This window comes from Coregonus clupeaformis, chromosome 33 (assembly GCF_020615455.1).
Source record: "Coregonus clupeaformis isolate EN_2021a chromosome 33, ASM2061545v1, whole genome shotgun sequence".
Taxonomy (NCBI): domain Eukaryota; kingdom Metazoa; phylum Chordata; class Actinopteri; order Salmoniformes; family Salmonidae; genus Coregonus; species Coregonus clupeaformis.
In genome coordinates, this window is record NC_059224.1 from 10517047 (window position 1) to 10530949 (window position 13903).

At 40.4% G+C, this 13903-nt stretch overlaps 1 protein-coding gene across 1 annotated transcript in view; it reads left to right on the forward strand.

The window, feature by feature from the left end:
* Nucleotides 1-7443, forward strand: part of LOC121548662 (kinesin-like protein KIF26B) — a 51242-nt gene extending 43799 nt beyond the window's left edge. Inside the window, exons 13-14 of the mRNA XM_041860181.2 lie at nt 6340-6490; nt 6862-7443. Of these exons, the coding sequence (XP_041716115.1) occupies nt 6340-6490; nt 6862-7061 (351 nt within the window). The 3' untranslated portion in view covers nt 7062-7443. The remainder of the gene's footprint in view (nt 1-6339; nt 6491-6861) is intronic.
* Nucleotides 7444-13903: the final 6460 nt, after the last annotated feature.

Genomic DNA, 13903 nt, shown 5'->3' on the forward strand with positions numbered 1-13903 from the left:
TGTGTCTGTCATCTTATTTGTACAGGAATTTTGCCCGTCTGTCCTTCTGAGTGGCAAACCTCTCAATGACCCTTTGATTAAAGTCAGGAATGTCCCTGACAAGTTTCTTCTCCATGGAGAGCATGGCCAGAGCGTTCAGGCGATCCTGTGTCATGCTGTTTCTCAGGGAAGGTCTTGATCCTTTTCAGTGTAGAGAAGCACCTTTCTGACTCAGCAGTTGTCATGGGTGTGGTGATGAGGATCTTGAGGAGGCTGGCAGTCTCTGTGAAAGTGCTCTGAAGGTTGTTCTCCATGAAGAACTGGTACAGGGGCACTGCACCACTACAAGCCTTGAACTCACTGTTCTCATAGATGAGGGACAGTTTGGTTTTGAGCTTGGCCTTGTTCAACATGGGGTACGCCTCCACGGTTGTTTCAAGCGCTGTATCGGGGAACTTCACACTGTGTTGTGGGAACAACTCTCCGTGCAATAGTGTTGCGCTGATGAGGTGCTGGGTGAAGGAGAACCTCTCTTTGGCATGACTCAGGATGGTATCACATACCTGTAAAAGATACATCATCAGCTTTAATTTGCAATTAAGCTATTTTGATGCAAGTGATCCTGACTGACACATGCCTATGTCCAACTCAAGTATATGATTACCAAGGTGCTGATTGTTCAGGGTTTTGGCTACATACTACCAGGCCTGAAAAAAAGTTCTAGGTGGGAAACACTGACAATTACATCACAACTTACCTCTATAGCCAACCTCTGTTGTTCTCCCGGTCCCAGCATCCTCCGTCGCTTGATGGGCTGTTGCTGCTCGTCAGATGCGCTGTCCCCACACAAAGAGGGGAATTGAGGCCCTGGGTCCAAAAATAAAGTTTAATTTGATAACTTGCAATCAGACTTCTTAACTCACTGTAATTCCCCCTCAACACACAACCAGTGACTTATATATATATATAGACAGACAGACAGACAGACAGACAGACAGACAGTGTGTATATACACACAAACTATGTCTAGTAACTGCTTTTAACCTGTGATGTACATAATTAACTGATGTTATTACGTTTTAAAGCCTTTTTCTATTACATTTGTGAGAGGGATGCAACATAATTTTGTTCTGCTGTTCACTTAGCAATAAAGTTAATATTCAATAACAACTAGGCCTCTTCTAGAAATTGACCTGGTGGACACCTGAATAATTATTACAAACTGTGTAGTACTCTTCCTGCATTATTATCAACGCCTGATTGTGTCTTCTCTTTCCTTTTAAAATACTAAAAACAAATATAATTGTGACGGCTCTATGATAATCACTCACACAAGCACCAACTGGCAGTGGGTGGAAACGTCAGTCGTCTCGTCAGCTGAATAGCGATAAAATCAGCACTCTTTACTTCCTCCAGGATGTAATCCTTAAGCATTGACAGCATACAGTCCAACAGCTCGTTCTGTATCGTCTTTGACGTGCCCTTAAAAACGGTAGCTGTCTTCAGGTGCTCCTCCAGCACACTGTCGAGGGAGGCAACAAAATCCACTAAGCCCCGGAAAATGCCGGGGTTGTCTGAGGAGTCAGTCTCCTCGTGCCCACGCAAGGCCAACTCAAAAGCCCCACAGAACTTCACACAATCGATAATTTTGGATAGAATGTGCCTGTTTTTATCCACCTCCTCATTGTGTTTCCTCACCGCAATCCTGTGGCCGTCATCCAGCTGCGTAGCAATGTTCACCCTTCCTAATACAGCTAGCTTTACAGAGTTGTCCATGTGTGCCCTGGTGTTCTCATGTTTCTTTACCTTCTCTGACAGGTGCTTCATATCCCTCACTCCGGTACCTGTCCATGCTGAATCTGACCCCGTCGTTTTAAAAAGCAAGCACGGAAAGCAAAATAAAGCATTAGCATCAGTGCACCCAGCTAGCCAAGCCTTCCTGGTGTACCAGCTACGGGAGAAGCCGCGCATATACTGCTTCCCTTTCTCGCTAGCCTGCTGTCTGATTGAGAGGTCAGGTTGATCTGGGCCCAGCTCTTTCACCCGAACTTTCTCTGACAAAGTTCTCCTCTCAAACGGATCTTGGAGGAGAGATTTCACCGAGTTAGGGTTGGGTCTTGGAGGAGTAACGTTTGCGTTCGCCATTGTTGTCTAGTAAAAATGGCGTCACTGGACCCCGGTCCTTATTTTATCAGGGGAGCGAGCTTGGGGGCGGTAAAATAATCGCCCCTCCTTGGATTCGATTTAAGATCGCTTATTGACTACATTTTATGTCATACATTCATATCTTAAATTAGCAATTGGCTTAACTGCTACGTAGACCCGCCTCCTCGGGGCACTTTCTGTATCGCCCAGAGCTGACGAGGCGTTTGACAGGCAGAGGAAAGGTTGCGAATATGATTTTCTATCATATCTTACACATATTACTGTGTGCATTCCATATTTCAAACACACAAATATTGACATACTGATGTTTTTATTATTATTATTATTATTATTTTTTATTTTTTTATTTTTTAAAATAATTTTATTTAAGGGGGCGGCGCCTAGCGCCCTCTATCGGCCAGCGCCACTGTTTAAATGTTTCCCCCTTAAACCACTCGAGTGTTGCTTTAGCAGTATGCTTAGGGTCATTGTTCAGCTGGAAGGTGAACCTCCGTCCCAGTCTCAAATTTCTGGAAGACTGAAACAGGATTCCCTCAAGAATTTCCCTGTAGTTAGCGTCATCCATCATTCCTTCAATTCTGACCAGTTTCCCAGTCCCTGCCGATGAAAAACATCCCCACAGCATGATGCTGCCACCACCATGCTTCACTGTGGGGATGGTGTTCTCAGGGTGATGAGAGGTGTTTTGTTTGCGCCAGACATAGCGTTTTCCTTGATGGCCAAAAAGCTCAATTTTAGTCTCATCTGACCAGAGTACCTTCTTCCATATGTTTGGGGAGTCTCCCACATGCCTTTTGGCGAACACCAAACGTGTTTGCTTATTTTTTTCTTTAAGCAATGGCTTTTTTCTGGCCACTCTTCCGTAAAGCCCAGCTCTGTGGAGTGTACGGCTTAAAGTGGTCCTATGGACAGATACTCCAATCTCCACTGTGGAGCGTTGCAGCTCCTTCAGGGTTATCTTTGGTCTCTTTATTGCCTCTCTGATTAATGCCCTCCTTGCCTGGTCTGTGAGTTTTGGTGGGCGGCCCTCTCTTGGCAGGTTTGTTGTGGTGCCATATTCTTTCCATTTTTTTAATAATGGATTTAATGGTGCTCCGTGGGATGTTCAAAGTTTCTGATATTTTTTTATGTTGCAGTCTGGGGCCTTTCAGAACAGGTGTATATACACTGAGATCATGTGACAGATCATGTGACACTTAGATTGCACACAGGTGGACTTTATTTAACTAATTATGTGACTTCTGAAGGTAATTGGTTGCACCAGATCTTATTTAGGGGCTTTATAGCAAAGGGGGTGAATACATATGCACGCACCACTTTTCCTTTATTTATTTTTTAGAAATGTAGAAATAAGTTATTTTTTTATTTTCACTTCACCAATTTGGACTAGTTTGTGTATGTCCATTACATGAACTCCAAATAAAAATAAATTTAAATTACAGGTTGTAATGCAACAAAATAGGAAAAACGCCAAGTGGGATGAATACTTTTGCAAGGCACTGTACATAATCTCCATGTGCACTACATTCAGTGCATTCAGAAAGTATTCACACCCCTTGACAGTGACAAACATAGAACCGATATACACATAACATAAAATAATGAGATCGGTTACAATCTTAAAATCAATAAAAGGAGCATTGCAGCAATAACTAGACATTATTTCATTTCACGTGCAGATTCAGAAAGTTTATGGCCTGTGGGATAAAATAGTTCTTGTATCTGTTGCTATTGAGTTTGGGAAGTCTAAAACGACGACCTGAGGGGAGAAGCGCAAAATGGTCAAGGAGGGGGTGATCAGGACAGTCTAGGATACTGTTAGCTCTCCTCACCACTTGCTTTCTGAATGTCACTAAGAGCTGTGCCTGTTGCACCCCGATGACCTTGCTGGCCACCTTAACCACCCTGTCCAACCTATTTTTGTTGCAAACATTAAGATGGCCAAACCAGGCCACCATTGAGAACATCAATATGTAGTCAATAAAACTCCTGTAAAACAGTGTTATCATTTTCTTGATGACATTAAAATAGTTAATATTTCTCAGGAAAAAAAAGCTGCTGCTGTCCATTTTTACAGATGGCATCTGTGTTCTCCTCAAACTCATAGCTGTAATCACTGCCAAAGGTGCTGCTACAAAGTATTGACTCAGGGGTGTGAATACATATGTAAATTAGATATTTCTGTATTTCATTTTCAATAAATTAGCAAAAATGTCAAAACAAATGTTTTCACTTTGTCATTATGGGGTATTGTGTGTAGATGGGTGAGAAAACAAATCAATTTAATCAACTTTGAATTCAAGCTGTAACACAACAAATTGTGGAATAAGTCAAGGGGTATGAATACTTTCTGAAGGCACTGTACATACTGTGCATAAATACATTCATAAATACATATAATTATTTACTATTTGCAGTCAGAAGATTCCCTGTACAGTACCAGTCAAAAGTTTGGACACACCTACTCATTCAAGGGTTTTTCTTTATATTTACTATTTTCTACATTGTATAATAATAGTGAAGACATCAAAACTATGAAATAACACATGTGGAATCATGTAGTAACCAAAAAAGTGTTAAACAAATCATAATATATTTTATATTTGAGATTCTTCAAATAGCCACCCTTTGCCTTGATGACAGCTTTGCACACTCTTGGCATTCTCTCAACCAGCTTCACCTGGAATGCTTTTCCAACAGTCTTGAAGGAGTTCCCACATATGCTGAGCACTTGTTGGCTGCTTTTCCTTTACTCTGCCATCTGACTCATCCCAAACCTCAATTTGGTTGCGGTCGGGGGATTGTGGAGGCCAGGTCATCTGATGCAGCACTCCATCACTCTCCTTCTTGCTCAAATAGCCCTTACATAGCCTGTAGGTGTGTTGGGTCATTGTCCTGTAGAAAAACAAATGATATTCCCACTAAGCCCAACCAGATGGGACGGCGTATTGCTGCAGAATGCTGTGGTAGAGATGCTGGTTAAGTGTGCCTTGATTTCTAAATAAATTACAGACAGTGTCACCAGCAAAGCACCCCCACACCATAACACCTCCTCCTCCATGCTTAATGGTGGGAAATACACATGCAGAGATCATCCGTTCATCCACATGCGTCTCACAAAGACACGGCGGTTGGAACCAAAAATGTCCAATTTGGACTCCAGACCAAATGTCACATTTCCACCGGTATAATGTCCATTGCTCATGTTTCTTGGCCCAAACAAGTCTCTTCTTCTTATTGGTGTCCTTTAGTAGTGGTTTCTTTGCAGCAATTCGACCATGAAGGCCTGATTCACACAGTCTCCTCTGAACAGTTGATGTTGAGATGTGTCTGTTACTTGAACTCTGTGAAGCATTTATTTGGGCTACAATTTCTGAGGTAACTCTAATGAACTTATCCTCTGCAGCAGAGGTAACTCTGGGTCTTCCATTCCTGTGGCGGTCCTCATGAGAGCCAGTTTCAGCATAGCGCTTGATGGTTTTTGTGGCTACACTTGAAGAAACTTTCAAAGTTCTTGAAATGTTCTGTATTGACTGACCTTAATGTCTTAAAGTAATGATGGACTGTTGTTTCTCTTTGCTTATTTGAGCTGTTCTTGCCATAATATGGACTTGATCCTTTACCAAATAGGGCTATCTTCTGTATACCCCCCTACCTTGTCACAACACAACTGATTGGCTCAAACACATTAAGAAGGAAAGAAAGTCCACAAATTAATTTTTAAGAAGGCACACCTGTTAATTGAAAAGCATTCCAGGTTACTACCTCATGAAACTGGTTGAGAGAATGCCAAGAGTGTGCAAAGCTGTCATCAAGGCAAAGGGTGGCTATTTGAAGAATCTCAAATCTGTTTAACACTTTTTTTGGTTACTACATGATTCCATATGTGTTCTTTCATAGTTTTGATGACTTCAGTAATATTCTACAATGCAAAAAATAGTAAAAATAAAGAATAACCCTTGAATGAGTAGGTGTGTACAAACTTTTGACTGGCAGTGTATATAGTGAAAAATGTTGACCAGGGCCCATAGCGCTCTGTTCAAAAGTAGTGCACTATGTATTAGGAATAGGGTGCCATTTGGGACACATCCAGAATACTTAGGTTTGTTGTTGTGAGGAAACTCTTCTCTGAGTTGAATCTGATATTTAGCTGAAGCTCACCTTGCCCTTAAATGGCTGTGTTGCTGTTAACAGGGGATAGCTTGCTTCAGTGCCAAACTCAAGTTCCTAGAGCACCGTCAGCAGAGGGTGGAGGCGGTGAGAGCCAAGTACAACAGCCTGAAGACAGAGCTGGAGCTGGCCAAACAGAACCTTAGGCTGGAGCCAGGGAAATGGAACCAGGAGTGTGGGTGTTTTCTATAGATTCATCAGACATTAATTAACTAGTCCGTTTATTTCTCTTAGCAACTGGACTTACACTACAAGGTGTGTGAACATTCATCTTTTCATTAATGACCAAAGCAATAGCAACCGTACAAAACCGTCTTTTCAGCAACCGTTGCATTGACTCTTGGTATTGCCATAGAATCAGTCTAATAGATAGAATATTCCATCCTACTGTGGCCCTTAAACCTCTTCTTCTCTCCTGTGCTTGTCTGGTGTGTTTGTAAGGGAATGTTATGTTATGTGGCTAATATTGATCCTCAGGGGCCTCCGTAGTTCGTGTTATTTTGAGATGATGGCTAGCTAAATTAACCTCATGTTGTGTTTCTGTAGTTGACCTGTGGCAGACGTTTGAGGTGGACTCTCTGGAGCACCTGGAAGCCTTGGAGGTGGTTACGGCAAAGCTGGAGAGCAGGGTCAACCTCTGTAAGGCCAACGTCATGATGGTCACATGCTTCGACGTTGCCACCAAGCGCCGGCAAGCGAGGAGATGTCGTCGGATGGAACAGCAGCAAGGATTCATGGAAATTTAGAGTTCATTTTGTGTAATTTGGTTCCCATTCTTAATAGATGAGAGAGAGAACATGATGGATTAGCACCGTCATAGAAAAGTTTTGACAATCTTTTTTTGGTGCTTATCTGAATTTCAGTAGTGAGAAGTATCACTCAGTGTGGACTTCTCATGAAGAAGAGGGAGGGAAATCAACATCTTCGAAGTCCACAGAGCACTCACTCTCAATGATGTATGTTCTGACTCATACAGATCAATATTCATTGTTTTGTTGATAGATCAGCTCAAGACACTCCAACAGACACTCCAACTAATCACAATGACTCACTGATACATATACCACAGCTTCACCTGGATGAAACACACACACCAGAGGAGGCTGGTGGGAGGCGCTATAGGAGGACAGGCTCATTGTAATGGCTGGAATGGAATCAATGGAATGGTACCAAATCCATCAAACACATGGAAGCAACATGTTAGACTCCATTCCATTGAATCCAATCCAGCCATTACACTGAGCCTGTCCTCCTATAGCTCCCCCCACCAGCCTCCTCCGACACACACTCCATGATGTTTGTTTTATGAATCCTATTTACAGCATCAGCATGTTGTATGTCAACTCTTTATAAGCTACAGGTCTTCATATTTCTCTGCATTTTATTATGGTATTGCTATGTACTGTATCCTACAACTTTCATGCCAAAGTTTAAACTGTTCTAAGGTGGTTGTGTACCCCTTTGTGCTTTGTTCATTCAGCTGAGTCTAATGGCTTTGTGTGAGAGCTGGAAGCTTGGCACGGCATGCTGATGTGTTATTAATGCCAACACAGACTACTGTTTTAAACGCTAGTTGGAGAAGGGTGACAAAACACTACCACAGTAAACAAGAGTAGCAGTAGGCAGGTTTCCATTGACCCATGTTTATTTGACAAAAGCAATGTTGCAACAAAAAAACATTGCAACATGTGTAGGGTAACGTGTGGTGTGTAGGGTAACGTGGGATGTGTAGGGTGACGTGGCTGGTTACCCCACGTTACCCTACGTTACCCTAAGAACAATGTCCAATTGCTGGCACAAAAAAAGCAGAGTTTGGTAAAAAAAAAAAATAGTTATGTGGATGATGGTAATGCTTAGGCAAATAAACTATGAAGGGAAATAAGTGGCTAGAGTTTACACTTTTCTTTTATGAAATGTTGTTCTTAGAAAAGGGGCGTTTTTCCCAAATTCGGAGTAGTTACCCCACGTTACCCTAACGGAAACGGCAGATAAAGGATACATTTTCTAAAGATTGACCACGCTTCCATCAACAGTTCTTATGTGAGTAAAGTCACACCATATAAAAAAAATCACGACAGCTGTGATGGAAACAGAAAGTATCTGTACAATTTTATAAATGCTGACAGACAATTTGTTCGTTCGACATGGCGGGATCTTTTTGTGTCGGCGGTAAAATTAATTAGGCGAGAAATGGCGGTTTTAATCATGGTTATTATGTCAATGTATAATAAGGCGTTTCGCCTTTATGTGCAAATATTGATATAATAACCATCATATCCAAGTAAACTTGTCACGCGATGATATGGTGTGTCGTCCTCCAACTACGACGGGAAACCATGCAGTGTATTGGGCTACAGATTAAATAGATTATGATGAACTTCACAGGGTGGTGAAAATGCAAGCTGGTGATGAGTTGATCCTTTACAGTAAATATCGAGGGTCTTATTCTGGTGACATGATGATCATTGATTGGCTGCCGTTTGACAAATTAAAATAATCTCACTCTTTTGTCCATAATAATGTCATCATGTTTGTAGGCTATACCTGCACTATATCTGCGAGTTGTTGGCTAGAGCGCACGTGCCAATACCAGAGTGGGCACATTCACTAAATCAGTGGTCCCCAAACATCATAAAAAGAAACTCAGTCTTACTCTTGAAAGTTGCAATTTCGAAGTTGGGTAGTGAATCATCAGTTTTTCCCCTTGTCATGTCAGTCATTGCATACTATACCTTAGAGAGCTATTTATAACTTGTCAGAAATGTCCAGATCAACTAGCCCATGTCAGCTAACGTTTTTTAGCTAGGTATTATAGCCCATAGATTTTGTTGTAATATTTGAGTCACTCAAATATCACATGAATACACATTAGACATGGAAAAATTTATACAATTGAATGATAATGAGCTTTAAAACAGCAAAAGTTTGGGGAACCCGTGCGCAATATAACACAAAAATGTTTTGTGACAAAACCATCAGTAGAGTTGAAAATAAGATGGAAAGCCATTTAAGTTTTTATGGGAATTTAACCGCAAAAGTTATTTTGATGTGCACTACGTCATCACGCACAAACTTTTAACAAGTACATTTATTGGAAACATCTCTGGTGGGAATATGCGCATATTTTATTTATGCGAATTTTTGAATATTCAATTGGATGGAAAACCTAGCTACTGACAACATTTTTACCCGTTTGACAGTGGTGGATTTTTCTTTTGTTTAACTTTCTTTATTGGGACCAATTTTTATTCGAATAAATGATTATTGCCAAATACTTTTAAAGGTACTAGGGGCACATGATGTCATCACATAACTATAAACTCCACTCCACATTGAATTCTAAATGCCTACTGCTTGCAAAATCTATTTTTTCAACTATAAAAATAATGTTTCTTTGCAGGACAAGGATTGTCCTGACTTTTAAAAATGCCTGAATTGCTTCGGCTTGCTTTTCTGGTTGGCTGGCAAGTTTCACCATCCAATTATTTTAGATCTACAGGAGAGCAAGTTTCACCATGGCACAGCCCGTGGCGATACGTTGGCACATGATAATTATTTCATTCAATCCATGCTGGCTTTCGCAGACTATCTGAGACATGAAACAGATAGGTGGGAGGGCATACAGGCTGTCGTCAATTTATTAATGCACAATTTGCCTAAACAACAACAACATTTTTATTCGACACTAGGTTTTTGCTAAAAAAAAAATTCTTTTTAGTTGTGACGTCATTACATCAAGCTGTTTTTAACGATAGATAGTTAAATGGAAACGCACCCTAGCAGGCAATTTTCACACATATTTTCTATGCAAACTTCCTAAATGTCAACAAAAAAATAACTGGAAACATACATTACAAGTCAAAAGTTTGGACACATCTACTCATTCAAGGGTTTTTCTTTATTATTATTATTTTTTTACATTGTAGAATAATAGTGAAGACATCAAAACTATGAAATAACACATATTGAATCATGTAGTACCCCAAAACGTGTTAAACAAATCCAAATAAAAGTAATATTTCAGATTCTTCAAATAGCCAAATAGTTAATTTGTGGAATTTATTTCCTTCTTAATGCGTTTGAGCCAATCAGTTGTGCTGTGACAAGGTGGGGGGGTATACAGAAGACAGCCCTATTTAGTAAAAGACCAAGTCCATACTATGGCAAGAACAGCTCAAATAAGAAAAGAGAAAAAACAGTCCATCATTACTTTAAGACATGAAGATCAGTCAATACGGAAAATGTCAAGAACTTTGAAAGTTCCTTCAAGTGCAGTCGCAAAAAACATCAAGTGCTATGATGAAACGGCTCTCATGAGGACCGCCACAGGAATGGAAGACCCAGAGTTACCTCTGCTGCAGAGATAAGTTAATTAGAGTTACCAGCCTCAGAAATTGCAGCCCAAATAAATGCTTCACAGAGTTCAAGTAACAGACACATCTCAACATCAACTGTTCAGAGGGGACTTTGTGAATCAGGCCTTCATGGTCAAATTCCTGCAAAGAAACCACTACTAAAGGACACCAATAAGAAGAAGAGACCTGCTTGGGCCAAGAAACACGAGCAATGGACATTAGACCAGTGGAAATGGGTCCTTTGGTCTGGAGTCCAAATTGGAGATTTTTGGTTCCAACCGCTATGTCTTTGTGAGACGCGGTGTGGGTGAACGGATGATCTCCGCATGTGTAGTAAAGCATGGTGGAGGAGGTGCTATGGTGTGTGGGTGCTTTGCTGGTGACACTGTCTGGGATTTATTTAGAATTCAAGGCACACTTAACCAGCATGGCTACCACAGCATTCTGCAGCGATATGCCATCCCATCTGGTTTGGGCTTAGTGGGACTATCATTTGTTTTTCAACAGGACAATAACCCAACACACCTCCAGGCTGTGTACGGGCTATTTTACCAAGAAGGGGAGTGATGGAGTGCTGCATCAGATGACCTGGCCTCCACAATCCCCCGACCTCAACCAAATTGAGGTTTAGTATGAGTCGGACGGCAGAGTGAAGGAAAAGCAGCCAACAAGTGCTCAGCATATGTGGGAACTCCTTCAAGACTGTTGGAAAAGCATTCCAGGTGAAGCTGATTGAGAGAATGCCAAGAGTGTGCAAAGCTGTCATCAAGGCAAATGGTGGCTATTTGAAGAATCTCAAATATAAAATATATTTTGATTTGTTTAACACTTTATTGGTTACTACATGATTCCATATGTGTTATTTCATAGTTTTGATGTCTTCACTATTATTCTACAATGTAGAAAATAGTAAAAATAAAGAAAAACCCTTGAATGAGTAGGTGTGTCCAAACTTTTGACTGGTACTGTACATATTACCTCAACTACCTCGTACCCCTGCACATTGACTCTGTACTGGTACTTCTTGTATATAGCCTCGTTATTGTTTTTATTGTGTTACTATTTCCTTTTTTATTTAGGCGTGACGTTTTGATAACCATGTAAATCTCTCTAGGACAAGGTAACTTTTATCAATATATTCGCCTGTATTTAACCCCCCAAAATGAAATGCTAATTAGCTGCTAATGTGGCTATCATAAAGAACTACAAATGCCATGAAGATCTGGACTAGACTGCCGAATCGAGGCAAAGGTAAGAATCTCTGGATTAACTATCTAATGTTAGCGAAATTTAGTAATGAATAAATTGGCAACATTTCTTTCAATTGACAATTCTGTGAACCTTAGAGAGCTATTTATAACTTGTCAGAAATGTCCAGATCAACTAGCCCATGTCAGCTAACGTTTTTTAGCTAGGAATTATAGCCCATAGATTTTGTTGTAATGTTTGAGTCACTCAAATATCACATGAATACACATTAGACATGGAAAAATGTGTACAATTGAATGATAATGAGCTTTAAAACTGCAAAAGTTTGGGAACCCGTGCGCAATATAACACAAATTTTTTTTGTGACAAAACCATCATTAGAGTTGAAAATAAGATGGAAAGCCATTTAAGTTTTTATGGGAATTTAACCGCAAAAGTTATTTTGATGTGCACTACGTCATCACGCACAAACTTTTAACAAGTACATTTATTAGGTGTGTCCAAACTTTTGACTGGTACTGTACATATTACCTCAACTACCTCGTACCCCTGCACATTGACTCTGTACTGGTACTTCTTGTATATAGCCTCGTTATTGTTTTTATTGTGTTACTATTTCCTTTTTTATTTAGGCGTGACGTTTTGATAACCATGTAAATCTCTCTAGGACAAGTAACTTTTATCAATATATTCGCCTGTATTTAACCCCCCAAAATGAAATGCTAATTAGCTGCTAATGTGGCTATCATAAAGAACTACAAAAGCCATGAGGATCTGGACTAGACTGCCGAATCGAGGCAAAGGTAAGAATCTCTGGATTAACTATCTAATGGTAGCGAAATTTAGTAATGAATAAATTGGCAACATTTCTTTCAATTGACAATTCTGTGAACTGTCTTGTGCAAGTTTTACATTGACCTCTTAGCAAAGTTGTCAGCTAGAGATGATGTGCAGGAGCTTGCAGGGATTTGTAGTTTTGCATGATGTCTATTCTGCTGCTAATTAGCATTTTTTGAATCTGAGAGTAAATAGAGCCGAATATATTGATAAAAGTAATCTTGTCTGAGAAAGATTTACATGGTTATCAAAACGTCACGCCAGGGTAAGCCTACACGAAACACAGACCTTATTTTAAGTGTTTCAAAAATTCCCTATGGGAAAAATGAATGGTGAAAAAATGATTGGAACCATTTCCCTGTTTGACCACTAGGTTTTATGGGTCTTATGAACTCCACTGTGGGGCTCTGTTGTATTTGCAGAATGTGATTAGATTTTTAGCAAAGAGCAATTTCTCAAGCAAGAATTTTGCTAGGACTGTCTGGGAGTGGTCTGAGTGGAGAGAGGAAAACTGAAAACTAGCTTTTATTGGCAGAGAGGTTTGGAACTATCTTTCTTATTGGTCTATTAACTAATTTACCTCAAAATGCCATCCCACCAAAACAGGCTGACATTTCAGGCGTCTTTTCAAACAGCTCTCACACTAAAGGGGTATTTTCATAATTTTCACAATTTCATAGTATTATTCCAACCTCATAGTGTGGAAATAGATATAAAACACAGGAACATCATGTTTTTTGTCTGGACTGGGCCTTTAAGGTACATTATTGTAACATGATGCAACAGCTTAGACGTTAGCTGCTGTCGCCACGGATGTTTTCCAGTGGGAAGGTAATGAGGATGCCCAGTCAGCCGGAGTTCACTTCTAAAGGTAGCCCATTACAAAGTCAGACTCATTACACACACACACACACACACACACACACACACACACACACACACACACACACACACACACACACACACACACACACACACACACACACACACACACACACACACACACACAGAGATCACTCCCTGTTCCAACCTTTCCCTCTTTCTACTCTACTTTACCATCATTTAGGACTAATTTGAAATCCCCATGAAGATAACAATGCAGATGTGAACAGGGCAACTCTTTCTAGAAAGGACAGACATACAGTATGAAGAGGACATTCAAAGGGTTAATATTACTGCGCTGCCTG